At 45.8% G+C, this 13,847-nt stretch overlaps 1 protein-coding gene, 1 long non-coding RNA gene and 1 pseudogene across 2 annotated transcripts; 1 reads left to right on the plus strand and 2 right to left on the minus strand.

Annotated features, from left to right (window-relative positions):
* Positions 1–286: 286 nt before the first annotated feature.
* Positions 287–3,008, plus strand: LOC123057465 (uncharacterized). The gene is made up of 3 exons (XR_006426866.1): positions 287–1,775; positions 2,482–2,625; positions 2,723–3,008. It is a non-coding gene; the product is annotated as an uncharacterized lncRNA (long non-coding RNA).
* A 1,413-nt stretch (positions 3,009–4,421) lies between these two features.
* Positions 4,422–8,955, minus strand: LOC123057466 (wall-associated receptor kinase 2). Its single transcript, XM_044480425.1, has 3 exons — positions 7,891–8,955; positions 5,906–6,076; positions 4,422–5,720 (listed from the first exon to the last, which is right to left on the minus strand). The coding sequence occupies exons 1-3, from the start codon at positions 8,831–8,833 to the stop codon at positions 4,555–4,557; spliced, it is 2,280 nt and encodes a 759-aa protein (XP_044336360.1). The 5' UTR covers positions 8,834–8,955; the 3' UTR covers positions 4,422–4,554.
* Positions 8,956–11,782: 2,827 nt separating this feature from the next.
* Positions 11,783–13,154, minus strand: LOC123063778 (L-type lectin-domain containing receptor kinase IX.1-like; annotated as a pseudogene).
* Positions 13,155–13,847: the final 693 nt, after the last annotated feature.

Below are 13,847 nucleotides of genomic sequence, written 5' to 3' on the forward strand. Positions count from 1 at the left end.
TGTGACGACCAAAGATGAGATTTCTTGTGCTTACATGAAAACAATCTATTCTGAAGTTGGATTGCTTACATGACATTAGTAATAAATAAGTCTTTGTGGTTTAGCCAAGTCAACCAAGATAGCATATCAGACCAATGCTTATAATATTCAAAACTATTGCTGAAGGTCAACTGGATAGTAAAACCTGTTATGAGGGGGGCAAATAAATCAAGGATCATCTGTTCTACATAAAACAAATGGTCTCAAACCAGATTGATAGGGTCAAGGAGTTGAACATTGAACTCACTAAAACCACTGTCATGTATGTGCTTATACATATATGTTCCCTCCCAATTTATTCTCTGATTTGTCTGTCCATACCATTTGATTTTTATTCTTTTCCATTGTCTTATGGTTTAGGAAGCATTGAGCAGTTGCATTGCAAATACAAGGAACATCATCAGTCCAACAGAGAGGTAGCAACAAGAGGTTGAGGTTATCACTCGAGGCAAGAAATCCTATCGTATCCTTCCAAACGCAGAGAGGAGCATTCCTTACTTTTAATAGATCAAATAATTCAATGATGCTTTGGTTTCTTACTATTATCTGTTGAAATGCATGGTATCTGTTGAAGTGCGTGGTAAGGATGACAAGCCTACCAAATGTTTATTCCAAATCTAAAATGATAGCTCCCTGTTATGCATGCATAATCAGGAGCGATAAGCCCTGCATTTGGCCTTAATAGGATGAAATAAATAACTTATCATCGTTATGCAGATTAGCTAGGTTCAGCTATGTGCTTATGACATATCATCAATCTGTCCCCATTGATTATGCGTGTATTTTTCTCTTGTATTAGCCTGATGTAGAAAATAACTGGATTTTTTTTATGTTCTTGCATCGCAAGACCAGCTTGGGTGAGACTGCTATTACCAAATAGATTGTTCTGATTAAACCACAATTTTTGTGGAACCGGTCTCTTTTAGCTCACACATTATCTCGAGATTTAGTGTTACTATTTTCTCTGATGCCAAATTGATTCTGTTGATTATTTATTATATAGATATAGTTCCTTCTTCTTGTTGTCTTTCTGTAGCATCACTGACTGTACGTGCATCTTAACATCTCGAGTCAACGGTGATACTGTTTTCAGTGTCTAATTTTTTCTGTAATGCAACTTCACGTGGATGTAACAGAATGTGCAAAGTTTCCTTCAACGCAAAGCTGCAATGTGATTTGAAAGTACCAGGTTTAGATAGTGGAGGATCCTGAATTGATGCATATATTGCCTCCAAAGGTAACCAGGCTCCAAAGTGCAGAATGAGGAGAGGTATGCTTGCTGTTGTCTATGTTAGTCTATCTACTCAATCACCTTCATATGAACAGGTGCATCGGAATTGTTTATCTCATTGCATTGGAATTGTTTCTTTGGTGCAGGGTTTCTGCTGTTATTGTTAAATCTTTTTTTTTGAGGGAAACAGCAGGACTCTGCTGCGTATTTTATTATTTTAAAAAAATATATAGTACAAAGAATAAGGTCTGAAAAAATAAAAAAAATACTATACATCAAAGATACAAACAAAACTAAGAAGAGACAGTAAACAACAAATACAACAGCAGCATAGCAAGTTATCTAAAGGATTTGATCCAAGCCTTTATTGTTAAATCTTAATGAAACATCTGTTCCTGGTTCAGAGGTTTATAAGTTCCCTTTCTCAAATATTGAGGTGATGTATTTTCAAACCTCAATGCAAAATGGTTAGTCAGTCTCAAACAGCTGCAGCTCTACTTTCCAGGTATGCTATTGATGCCACGTCCAGATTACTCTTATCTTCTCCTTTTCTTTTGTTGGGAGTATAATTTACTTCCTATTTTCTGCCTGTTTCTCTAAGTACCCCCACTAAATATTTGTATTTAGTTAGGATGGTAAAGAGGTAAAAACGAAGATATCCACTTAAGGATCGAGCAAATGCAGTTCTAATGCCACGGGATTTTAACTGTCCATGAAATATTTCTCCTCTTAAAAGTTCAATTTGAAAAACTAATATATAAAAGCACAGAAATATTAGACATAACGATGCTGATCTATTATATTTAGGTGGGCGTATCATGCACCATACACAGTTTTTTCCAACTAGGTTAGAAATTGGCATTTCTGTCATGCGAACTTCAGAGAATGATTTATCTGATTATCCGTTGATGTTCTTGTAAAATTGTATCCTTTTGAATATTTCCATCCCATGGGAACGTGGTAAATGATAAAGCCAAAAAAATAGCCTCGATGAAAATAACTGACAGTAGTTCTGAAATTTTTCTGCAGTGTCTTTCTAAACTTACAACACTGAACTTGGTATGTCTAGATAATATGCAAAAACTTCAGTTTGCAGAATGGCAGATTTCAGACTTTTGGTTAGGATGCCACATGAGATTATATGTAGAGACACCGGCTTATTATACAGATTTCTTTTATTATTTGTTGATGTTTACATACTGTAAATGTAGGTCATGGGCATCCCAAAGAAACTTGTTCCGACCATTGGCATTTTCATGGACCACCGCCAGAAGAACATGTAACTCGAGGTTATGCAATCTAATGTCCACAGGCTCGAGATACAAGGCCAACTTGGCAAGCTTTATTTTCCTAAGGTGTGCTTGCAACTATGGGATATGTTTCTTTTTCTCCGTGTTTACACCTCTGTTGCTTCAAGGATGGTGATTTGATCCTAACACCGCCTTGCTGCAGCCATCCAGAGGTCCAGGGCGACCACATGCCCATCACTCACGGTGGCGGCGAGAAGCACATGCATACGGCAAGCTCCGTGTTGAGATGATGAACCAACACCTGTTGGGAGCCCAGATGAAGAAGGCTGCAGACGTGGAGAAAGCGGATAAGTGATGAGATGTTTATGGCAGCTAATGGATGATGTTATCTTAGTTTCTGAATTTTTGTTTTGGTTGACTCGGAAACCTTGTTTGATGTTTGAAGATCCCTTTTTACCCACTCATCAAATCATCTCTTCATTTTTGTATAAATGGTCAAACAATGCATAGATTGCTTTTTAGAACTATAAATATTTGATATAGTATTAGTCTAGACGTGCGTTGCAGGTGCAAGCTTACTAGTTCAGTTAAACAGAAAAGAGAAAGAACGAGAGAAATGGGATTTGATCCGATAATCACGGCACCATCGCACGATTTACTCCACGCTGCCGTTTCCTTTTATTCGCGACTAAAAAGTTTGATCCGATTATCACGCGCCATCCCTCGCTGATGTTTCCCTTTATTCAATCGAACAGAAAACTGAAGGAAACATCTATTCCTACATAAGAGGCTTTACCAAATCTGTACGTGCAAGTTTTGTTTGGAGTGTGACAGCCCCACGATTTTAGTGAACTGCAATCAAATTTAACTACGTACATAAAGTTTACATCAAAATTGTTCGTTGAAATATATGTATAGCACTGCTTAAAATAGAAAGAACGAGGGAAAGTGGGAAACATGGTTAGATCCGATAATTATGGCGCCATCCCATGATTAACTCCACGTTAAATTTGTTCCAATAATCACGGCAAGGCCCACAGACAGCCAATAGTGGGCTCATGCACCCATTACATTACTTGCATGCAAGAGAAAAAACTGCTAAGGAAGAAAATGCACGGGTTCATGGCTAACAGTCATGCGCGCCGCCACATCTCGTCTCTGCCGGTGTGCATCATCGCCGATCTCGACCACGGAGTCCCCTGTCCCTCTTCCTGGTCCATCCAGCAAGCCCCAGTCCATGCTCTACCCTCAACGGTGGTGACCACGGCCGGTCCTCTCGGTCCGGCCCGGGCTTGAGCGCAGGCGGTCCGGTCCCAGAAATCAAGACCGGCCAGCTGGTCGGTCCGGTCCGGTCCGGCTCGCCGGCGGCCAGTCAAAATAGCGGCTCGGTCAGGGCCCGGACCGGCCCGGACCGTGTCCACCCTGAGTTGTACCCACCGGCTCATTATTACAGTCAAGATTTGGGGATATGAGACAAACCTTCGTTCAAAGCAAATTTTGAATCGTCCCTTCTAAACCTGCCCGGAAGGAGTACATGTTGTAGTTGACAAGATTCTGGCTAATGTACCACCAAATAGTGCAACTATTGAATTCACACTCCAGTTAGCTCATCCAAAAGTTTGAGCTGATGGAGAGAGACAAACAATAGATGTTAGCACCGCTCTCATATCTAGGCCTTTTTTCAGTCGTTAGATGTGAGATCGATCTAGGCCGCATGATCATTTTCTTATTACGATGTTAACATGGTCTTGAACTGGAGACCTATTGGCGCTAATTGGATATTGAATTCATGCTCCAATCAGATCATCCAAACATATGAGCTGATGAAGAGAGGGCAGACAATATATTTAAACAGTAACAAATTAAAATTGTTGCAAACCTGCTTTACATACGTAGGAGGTCAACTGAGTGCTTATAAACACGTAAATTATTCGGTGCTAAGCTTAAGGTGGATTTCATAGCAACGACCAACAAACGTGATACAACCATGGATCGTATAGCTAGCAAACCGTTTCTAATATGTTTCTGACGATATCATCTAGCGAATTCTATGCTCAACACGACTTTCTTCTCAAGGCTGAAAACCCTGGTGGTGTCAGTCTCAGATGACATGGAGCTCTCCATATCTTTGATAGTGAGGCTATGACACTCCGAAACCAACGGCTGCTGCACTTGGTCTGCCAATTGTTGGAGCTCCTCAGCAATGCACCTCATCGCCGGCCTCCTATTCCCTGGCATAACTAAGCATCGAGTTGCCAGCTCCACAGCCTGAACGGCCACTCCGATGCTAGCATCATCGACTATTTCCTGGTCAAAGAGTTGATGGAGCGTGCCATCCCCCATAGACTCCTGGACTATGGCCGCGAGGCTCTTCCGTTGTTTAGACAATGGCTTCTTCCCGGTTAGGAGCTCCAGGAGGAGGATACCAAAGCTGTAGATGTCGTTCTTGTCCGTGAGCTGGTACTCAAGCAGGTACTCTGGGTCAACATAGCCTGGTGTGCCTCTGGCCACCACCTGGGTTTTCTCATCGATGGTGGAGCAGCCAAAGTCAGACACCTTGGCGACCCAGCCGTCACCGAGCAGGATGTTGGCGGGCTTCACGTCGCCGTGGAGTATCGGGTGCGCCAGCGAGTGCAGGTACGCCAGCGCTCCAGCGGCCTGCGCGGCGATCCTCAGACGGGTCCCCAGCATGGCGCGGCACGAGGTCAGCTGGCTGTGCAGTAGCTCCAGCAGGGTTTTGTTCTGCACGTACTCGTAGACCAAGATAGGCACCTCGAACTGCAGGCAGCAACCGAGGAGCTTGACGATGTTGGGATGGTCGACGCGGCCGAGTATCACCAACTCCTGCACGAAGTCCTTCCTCTTGCTCTCGTCCACCTCCTTGCATCTTTTTACTGCCACAAGTGTGTCCTTGCCTTCGACGTCGAGGACCGCCTTGTACACAGTCCCCTGCCCTCCTTCCCCGATGATGTTCTCCTTGTCGAACCCGTTTGTTGCCGCCTCGATCGCTCCTCTGGCATAGACGGTGAACCCGATGTTACGCTCTACCCCCATCATTTCTGACAGTATCTGGCCTCCGTGCTGTTGAAAGTATTCGTCACTCTGTCTAATCAAAGCTTGTCTTTTGATACTCCTTTTGTGACGAATGATTTCTACTGCGAGGATACAAACCAGGCCAACCAAAACGACGCCAAAGGCTCCTGAAGAGTAGATGCCACGGTTAGTCGTCATTTCTCATTTGGGGAGAAAGATAACATGTTTTTTTATTTAACTAAAAGACGGAATTAATTTGCACTAAGATGAAATTAAAGACACTGCTCTGGTATAATGTTGATATATTGTGTACATAGATTGTAGTAGACATATATCAGAGATGTGGACGCACCAATACCGAGTTTTTCTCCAAGACCAAATGTGTGGTTTGCCTCGCACGTCCCATTTTGGGCGTCGCCTTTGGTATGCTTGGGACAATGACACTGGAATCCGCCAAGAAAATTTTGGCAAGTCCCAGGCACATTGCAAGGGTATTTCTCCAGGTCCGTGCACTCGTTAATATCTGCCACCAAAGATCAAATTAATTATTTTTTATTGCCAATCATCTAGTTAGCGTAGGTACAAAAAGTGATAGGAAACAACGCAAAGCTCTGTTATTTTCTGTAAAGAAAAAAAATTAACTTCCCTTTCACCGGTATACTTCTACAAGATTGAGTAAGGATTTTTCACTTACATGTGTAATTAATCTTAGCTTGCTAGATCTGATTGATAAGATAAGACTGTTAATTTTTTATCTAGATGAGAATTTGCAAGGTGCGTGGCTAGCTCTCTTTTAGACAAGAATTAACTAAATCTCATCTAGGTGGCATAAACACGGGATTTTGTTGTTGTTCCCTTTTCTCTTCTTCTTTCACTTATTTTTTGTGTCTCGATATTATTATTGTACTTCTTAAAAAAGTGAACATAGTTGCACACATTTGGTGGATGCCCAACCGTGGTTGCCCGCGGCCAATGGATATGCAGTTGCGCACATCAGACGAGCAGTTGCACACTGTTCGGCAGATGTGCAGCTATAGTTGCACGCAGATGCATGGGTGTGCAAGTGCAGTTGCACGTGGTCTGACGGACGTGTAAGTGTAGTTGCGTGCATCATGAAAAAAGACAAATAAATCAAATAAATAAATAAAGGGATAAGTATATTTTTCGTCTCTCAATTCTCTTCAAAGTATAGAAATGGTTTCTCAACTTCTTAAACTAGATAAGTTTGGTCCCTCATACCGCTTCGGGTGGTTTTGGTCTGACGTGGACACAGTTTTGGTGAAAAAACTTGACACGTCATTCGGGTTTGACTGCCACATCACTGTCCACTTCAATGCCATGTCAGGAGGGTAGCATGACCATCACCGTCATTGTCGGGCCGATGTCCGCCGTCGTGTAGCGCATGGAGAAGCAGGCGTACCTACTCAGCGGCTGGGACCGTCCTTGTCGCCGATGCTCGATGGTGGCGCGGTACTTGTCCTGGGGCCCCGATGTGGTCGGGGTTGACGTACACACCCAACTCTGGGCCTTCTGCTCCTCCAGCAAGCGCGTCGAGGGCCACCACCGTGGCTCAACCGCCACTCCATGCACCATGAACACGAACAACCCATGACTCGCGTGCCTGTATTACTCGCGTGTTCTAGCCGGAGCTGATCCAAGGAAACAACGTCATGTACTGTACGTGCGTGCGTAGCCGGCAGCTAGATCGATCAGTTAGCTAGCTTTTCAAGTGAGCGTCAACCATGACCGCCACGGCGCCTGCAACCCTGCCGGCCGCATAACCTGGACGGCGAGCATGGCTAAAGCTCAGCATCCCGCGAGCCAGGCCACCGAGCACTTACATAGTGTGCGGTGCAGCTCCGTGACGTGGCAGTCAAACCCCAATGAACGAGTGTCAGTTTTAGTCAAAACCGTGTCTACCTTTTTTCGATAAAGGATGGATTTTATTAGCTCGTAATGAAGCATTAAGAGGATACAAACACAAGCGGTTTTGAAGTTGAGGAACCATTTCTAAACTATCGAGAAAACTGAGGAACGAAAAGTATACTTTTCTCATAAATAAATTGATGGACGTTTAACGGCAATGCGCACGACCGATGGGCAAGCAGTTGTGCACTCTAGACTGACGTGTAAGTATAGTTGTGTGGAGTGTGAAAAAGAATGGAACCAAAAATAGAAAACAGAATCAATCAAATGGAAAGATAAATGCACTGAAATCTACGCGTAAAATCAAATGGCACAGAAGTAGATGATACTCTATTAATTCTCATACAGATAGATATATACTAGATGAGTATTAGCAAATCCATATACATGTTGTTTTGAGTTTCTACGTACCTTTGCATCCGTGCTCCGGATCTTGCAGGTAAGGATTGCCTTGGAAGCCCTTGGAGCAGTTGCAGATGTAGCCTGGTCCATTGAGCGAGTCGAAGCACTCGCTGTGGTCGCCGAGGCAGGCGTAGGAGGAGGGATCCTTGCGCGCCACGTCGCACGACTCCTCTCCGACAACCCAGTCCACCGCGAGCGGCGCCTCTCCGTCGAAGGTGTTGTTGAACCCCGGCAAGGTCGCGTAGCTCGCTTGGAAGGTGAAGTCGGAGTCGTCCATGAGCACGGCGTAGCTGCAGGGGCTGACGTCGTGGATCTCCGTCGTGTTGAAGCCGGAGTCGAATGACACTCGATAGTAGTCCAGCCCCCTGGGAATGGCGGTCTGGCAGCACCCTATCCCGGAGCAGGAGCCGTTGCTGAGGGCCGACCTCACATCGCCGTAGCCTCCCCGCTGGCACATGGCCACGCACCCACTCGTGTAATCGCCGGCTTGCTCGCCCATGATGTACGCCAGCGTTTGGCAGCCGATGACGGTGAACTTGTTGGTGTCGGCGAACCTGTAGGGCGTGCCGGTGAAGTTGAGGCGCCACTCGCTGGCGTCCATGCCCTGAGTGGTGGCGTTGTAGCAGTAGGAGGAGATATGATTCTGCATCCTGGCCTGGCCTTGCTGCAGCGAGACGTCGACGACCTCCACGTCGTAATAAAACGGCGTGCGGCGCCCGCCATTCACATCGGTCTCGTGGCAGGTCAGGCCGAACCCGGGCATGGCGCAGTCGCTGCTGCTGTCGCCGGGCGAGTCGACGATGCCGAACGGGTAAGGGATGTCCACGCCGCCGCAGTCTCTCTGGCAACTGCTGCTAGGCCTAAGCGGAGCTGCTCCAACCCCAAGCAGCGCTACGCCGAGGCAGAGCCATACTGCCAGTAGAGAAGCAGCTGCTGATCTGTGGGACGGCATGGAGTGGGTGGAGGGCTTGCTTGCGTTGCTGCGCGCGTCGCTGGGGACGGCATGCTCTGGGTACGAGTTGTTTAAGTAGTAGTAATATGTAATGACCCAATCCAGCCGAGAGAAATGTCTAACAGCTCCCAAATGCCACTACACCCTCATCAACAGTAAATTCATAAAACATTAAAAAACTATCAAAAAAATCTGAAACTTTCAGGGATCAAAGATTATAAAAGGTTTGATGTTCCTGCAAAGTTTCAGCAACAAATAATCTTCGTGGAGCCCTCACAGAAAAAACAAAATCATTGCTAAAAAATGTACATAAACTTTGAACAATGATTTTGTTTTTTTTTATTTGAGTGCTCTTCGAATGTTATTTTTAGCTAAAACTTTGCAAGATCATCAAAAGTTTCATGATGTTTGATGTTCCAAAGTTTCAGATTTTTTTGATTGTTTTTGAATTTGTTTTGAATTTACTGTTCATAGAGGGGGTAGGGCACCCGGATGCTGAAAATCCTGTCTCATCCAGCCGGCGGCCGATGATGACTTGGATGTGAGAAAAGTAAGCCTGTAGAGTATCATATACTAGTATCATGCATATGATACTAGTGTATGATACTACCTCCCTAATTCACAGTACCATATGTTAGTAGTATCATGTATGTAGTACTTTACTTATTGTCATGCATGACACATAGTAGCATAACATTTAAACGGTATTATGATATGATACCCAATTCTCTCTTTCTTTATTTAATTTTATGACACCTCATCAAAATTGCCTAGTTAGTATGCATGATACTAGATATGACACTACCATTACAACCAGCCTAAGGGGAGAAAGTATGAGGTGATACCGAAGGTTACGTGCTCCCATGCATCACATGATATGAGACGACGTGGGTTGTTGGATATGAAATCCAAGGGTCACAGGACGAGCTCCGAGACTTGCACGTGAACATCAGATTTCTGGAGGTCTTTTCTAAAAAAATTCAGGAGCTTATGGTCTAACTTTTGGATTTCAGATCCAATGGGTCGCGTCATCTCGTATCATGGGAGCACCTAGCCTCCCGTGTCACCGGATACTCTCTCAAAGTAAACGGTGAATGAATGAATGAATATTCCAATTACACTGGAGTAGCCAACAAAAGTTGTTCAAACCAGGCAACATCACGGCCTGAATATTCCAATGATACTGATGCAAGCCACTGGTATACTAGACGGTAGCACATGACTTCACTACTACAAGACAGTGTACTCCGTCAGTCTACTCCAGCTGGCCATGGAAGTACGTACGTGACTGCTTCCAGGTGTGCTGTTAAGTCATGCAAGCTATTGAAAATTTCAATCACAGTACGGTTGGGCCAGGGAAGCATCCATCAACGAAGGTGCATGGGAGAAATGTCACAAATGATCGATATCAACGCGGTTACAGTTACTGTCTGCCAGCTAGCGCAAGTCTCCGGCGGGGACGCGGTTGACGACTCGCAGTCGTCCCTTCCTTGCCTAGTCAAGCTGACTTGTCACGCACGGCCGCACATCCCTTCCTCCAGTTTCCAGTCTGCTCAAGTGGGAGGAACTAGATAGACAATCAGACATCAATCATCAACTGTAAATCTTTATTAACAGTGATGCTATTTACGTATATGGGGAGCTTGCTATGTATAACGACTGTTGTGAGAACAGGGGAAGTGCCGAAGGATTTTGCGCCTATACTCCCAAAAGAAGACAAAGCCGCTGATGTCAGCAAGATTTAATCCTATTTCAAAAATGTAAACTGTTTCCTGATTCTTAATCCATTTTTACCATTAAATACCTCGTGACAAAAGTTAGTATGTACTCCCTCCGTTTCTAAATATTTGCCTTTTAGAGATTTTAACAAGTGACTACATACGAAGCAAAATGAGTGAATCTACACTCTAAAATATGTCTATATACATTCATATGTGGTAGTTCATTTGAAATCTCTAAAAATACAACTAATTAGGAACGGAGGGAGTACATACGACTTTTCTTGGGGTGAAATGATAACAAGCTATGCAAGTTACCAAGCTCTTCACGCACAAGCTACCGGGCATGAAAAATGATTTTTTTTGCAACATTTCAATGGTCTTTTCGGTCGAAAGTTATCATGCGGTACTGTTAGAGTTACCAATAATGTCCATATGTGTTACCGACAATCAGTGGTGGAGCTTGAAGCCCATTGTTGCACGGGCATGTAGGGTCAAACATAAGGAAATAGCCTGTTGCTGGTGTTCCAAGGCCTGAGAGTAAATGTATAGTGTACAAATTTTCAAATGCTGGCTGGCTGATACCTTCTAGATGTATCTATATATAGTTTTCTTATTCAATGATATAATTATAATTCAGTGTCACATGAAAATTTTCCTTTCTATTTTTGGACTTTTCAGATAAAACAAATTTCCAAGGACCAGAGAAACAGAGAAAATTATTTCAGGAAGTTTCGGCACAAGATGGAGTCGGAGGCCAAAAATCCTACACTTACGGACTACTCGCTACGGACTCGTCGTACGGACATACGTGTCCTCCCCCAGCTAAACTCTCCCTCCCTGATTTCCAGTGGGGGGCCCAACGTGACCCAATAAGATGAGGCCCGTAACTATAATTTGTAAGTTTCTTAACGTAACTCTAGCCAAAGCATTGGCCGATGGACCCAGGAGCCTCCCACCCCCATTGCCCACACGCCTCTAGGACGCGACCAGGAGGGGGTTGCGTGGTAGTAGTAGTACACACATCGATACATACACTTATATGTACAACTCTGCCACGTCTCACTCACGACATTACTGAAAAACTGGAACATGAGAACTGCAAGAACATCAACCCTAAATGACCATATAGCAAGACGATGGCACCAGTTTCAGGAGGCGGCGAAGCTTCTTTTGTTAGTGACCCTTCGTTATATCACAAACTCTAAAGTAAAGTAAAAAGTAAATTTGGTCATCTGCCATTTATTGCCCAAGACACCCGCTGCAAACATTGGCTGATGACAATGCATTGTCTCCATGCATTCCAAGGGAGACGCCGGATCTCGGCCGTGACAGGGTTGGCAGCGTGACATCCTTGGACTGCAAGACATTCATGAGCTGCATGAGCGATGGCCGCGCACACAGGCAGGGGTGCGTGCACCAGAGCCCCACGACAATCGCGCGGTGAATATGCCACTTATAGTTGCCGTCATCATCGAGCAACTGCTGCCAGTTTACTCCCTTTAGCTTCTCATCCACCGCTTCAACAATGGCTCCCTTCTCGTACAGATCCCAGATCCACCTGAGTAATGGAATGAATTTGTCGCCTGATTGCTCTATTTCCATGTCTGGGTGCCGAACGGACACGAACTCCAACTGGACAATACCAAAGCTGTAGACATCGGCTTCAGTGCTCGGCCGACGGGTGCGGATGAACTCCGGGTCTATGTACCCCGCGGTGCCCAGATGACCTTGGTGGTTCGTGGCCCTGCACCATGCTCCACGAGCCTCGCCAGCCTGAAATCCGCCAGCTTGGTATTGCATAACGAGTCAAGTAGTATGTTGCTGGGTTTGATGTCGCCATGCAGCACACATTGATCCCACTCTGTGTGGAGATAACGTAGTGCAGATCCTAGACCAAGGATGATCTTGTACCTCTCTGACCACGTGAGGACACGACTAGTGCTGTATATGTGTCGCTCGAGGCTGCTTTCAGGAACGAGCTCGTAGATGAGCAGGAGCCCCTTGCGGCTGTCGGACTAGCCTAGCAAGTGCACAAGGTTCCGGTGCCTCAGCCGACTTATGATCTTCACCTCCGACACGAATTCTTTCCTCCCCTGCGAAGATGATTCTGCAGACAACTTCTTGATGGCCACCAGGCGGTCATGGTCAATAAGGTTGCCGCCTCGGTAGACATTACCGAAGCCCCCTCGCCCGAGCTTCCCCTCCTCTGCAAAGTCCTTGGTGGCAGCGGCCAGCTCACGGTAGCGGTACCTTCTAGGGCCTACTCCTCTCTCGAACTCAGCTTGCTCACGTTCTTCATCGTCGGAATCATCTAACCTCTCCCACACGCGTCGCAGATGGATTACAATGGCAACGACGCAGAGCAACACGAGAAATGCTACTACTGTGGAAGGCACTAGCATGGGCACTTGTAGCCATCGTGACATCATCTAGAGTGGAGCTAAACGACCAAGACAACACTTCATGCAACTCGAAGCACATGCCAGTTGATGCAGCGGAGCCGACTGCAACTTTCTGGGGCAATTCCATTTTATGTCCACGGACGTGTTTACATTATAAACCGACTCATCACTGTCCATCTGGAGTCGAGCGACCAGCATGTCATTGGGTGTGAAGCTTAAGTTACACAGACTAAGAGCATCTCCACTAGCCTCCCCAGAACGCCCCTCAGGACAACTTTTTAGGCTCGGTTTTAGGTTCGGACGGCATTTTTCGCGAAAAACGGCCCAGCCACGTCCCCAACGCCCCCAGGACGTTAAAGTAGCGCCGGGATACCCAGGCGAAACCCGGCGCGCTGGGGTCTCTTGGGGGCGCCCGCACAAGTTTTGGCGAATCGTGTCTCACCACATGTCCTTTTTCTTGGCCCACTTAATCATTCTCCTCACAAACTTTTGCTTGGGGTGGGGTGTGACTAGGAAGATGCCCTCTTTATTTCGTCGGATGACCCCCAAGACACCAATTTTTTCGGTTCGATGATGTTCTTGGGGGTGCCAACGGCTGGAGATGCTCTAAGCCTCTCGTCCGTCTTATTTTTCAGGCTGAACTGGAATGTGAAGTTGGAGAAGCTAGCCACCTCGCCAGTGGCGTTGTCCCGGAGTGGCACCAATAGCGCGTTTGATAAGAAGCCCGTCCGATGACGAAGAAGTTGCCTTTGATCTTGTTCTTTGTTAGGTCGATGGCGTGGGAGCCTATGCGCGCATCATGCTTGCACATGAGCTCCATGTCACAGAGGACGCCGGAGGCAGAACTGGGGGAGTTGAAGCTGAAGGAGAGCGCGGTAGCCAGGCCCGGTG

This window comes from Triticum aestivum, chromosome 3A (assembly GCF_018294505.1).
Source record: "Triticum aestivum cultivar Chinese Spring chromosome 3A, IWGSC CS RefSeq v2.1, whole genome shotgun sequence".
NCBI classification, from domain to species: domain Eukaryota; kingdom Viridiplantae; phylum Streptophyta; class Magnoliopsida; order Poales; family Poaceae; genus Triticum; species Triticum aestivum.

What these genes read in the sequence shown, in the direction of transcription:
- LOC123057466 (XM_044480425.1), bottom strand. Translation starts at nt 8,833, where the DNA reads ATGCCGTCCCACAGATCAGCAGCTGCTTCTCTACTGGCAGTATGGCTC. An exon ending in TCCGGAGCACGGATGCAAAG is followed by an intron (nt 6,077 to 7,890) that starts GTACGTAGAAAC and finishes CTTTGGTGGCAG; the next exon opens with ATATTAACGAGTGCACGGAC. An exon ending in TGGAGAAAAACTCGGTATTG is followed by an intron (nt 5,721 to 5,905) that starts GTGCGTCCACAT and finishes TCTACTCTTCAG; the next exon opens with GAGCCTTTGGCGTCGTTTTG.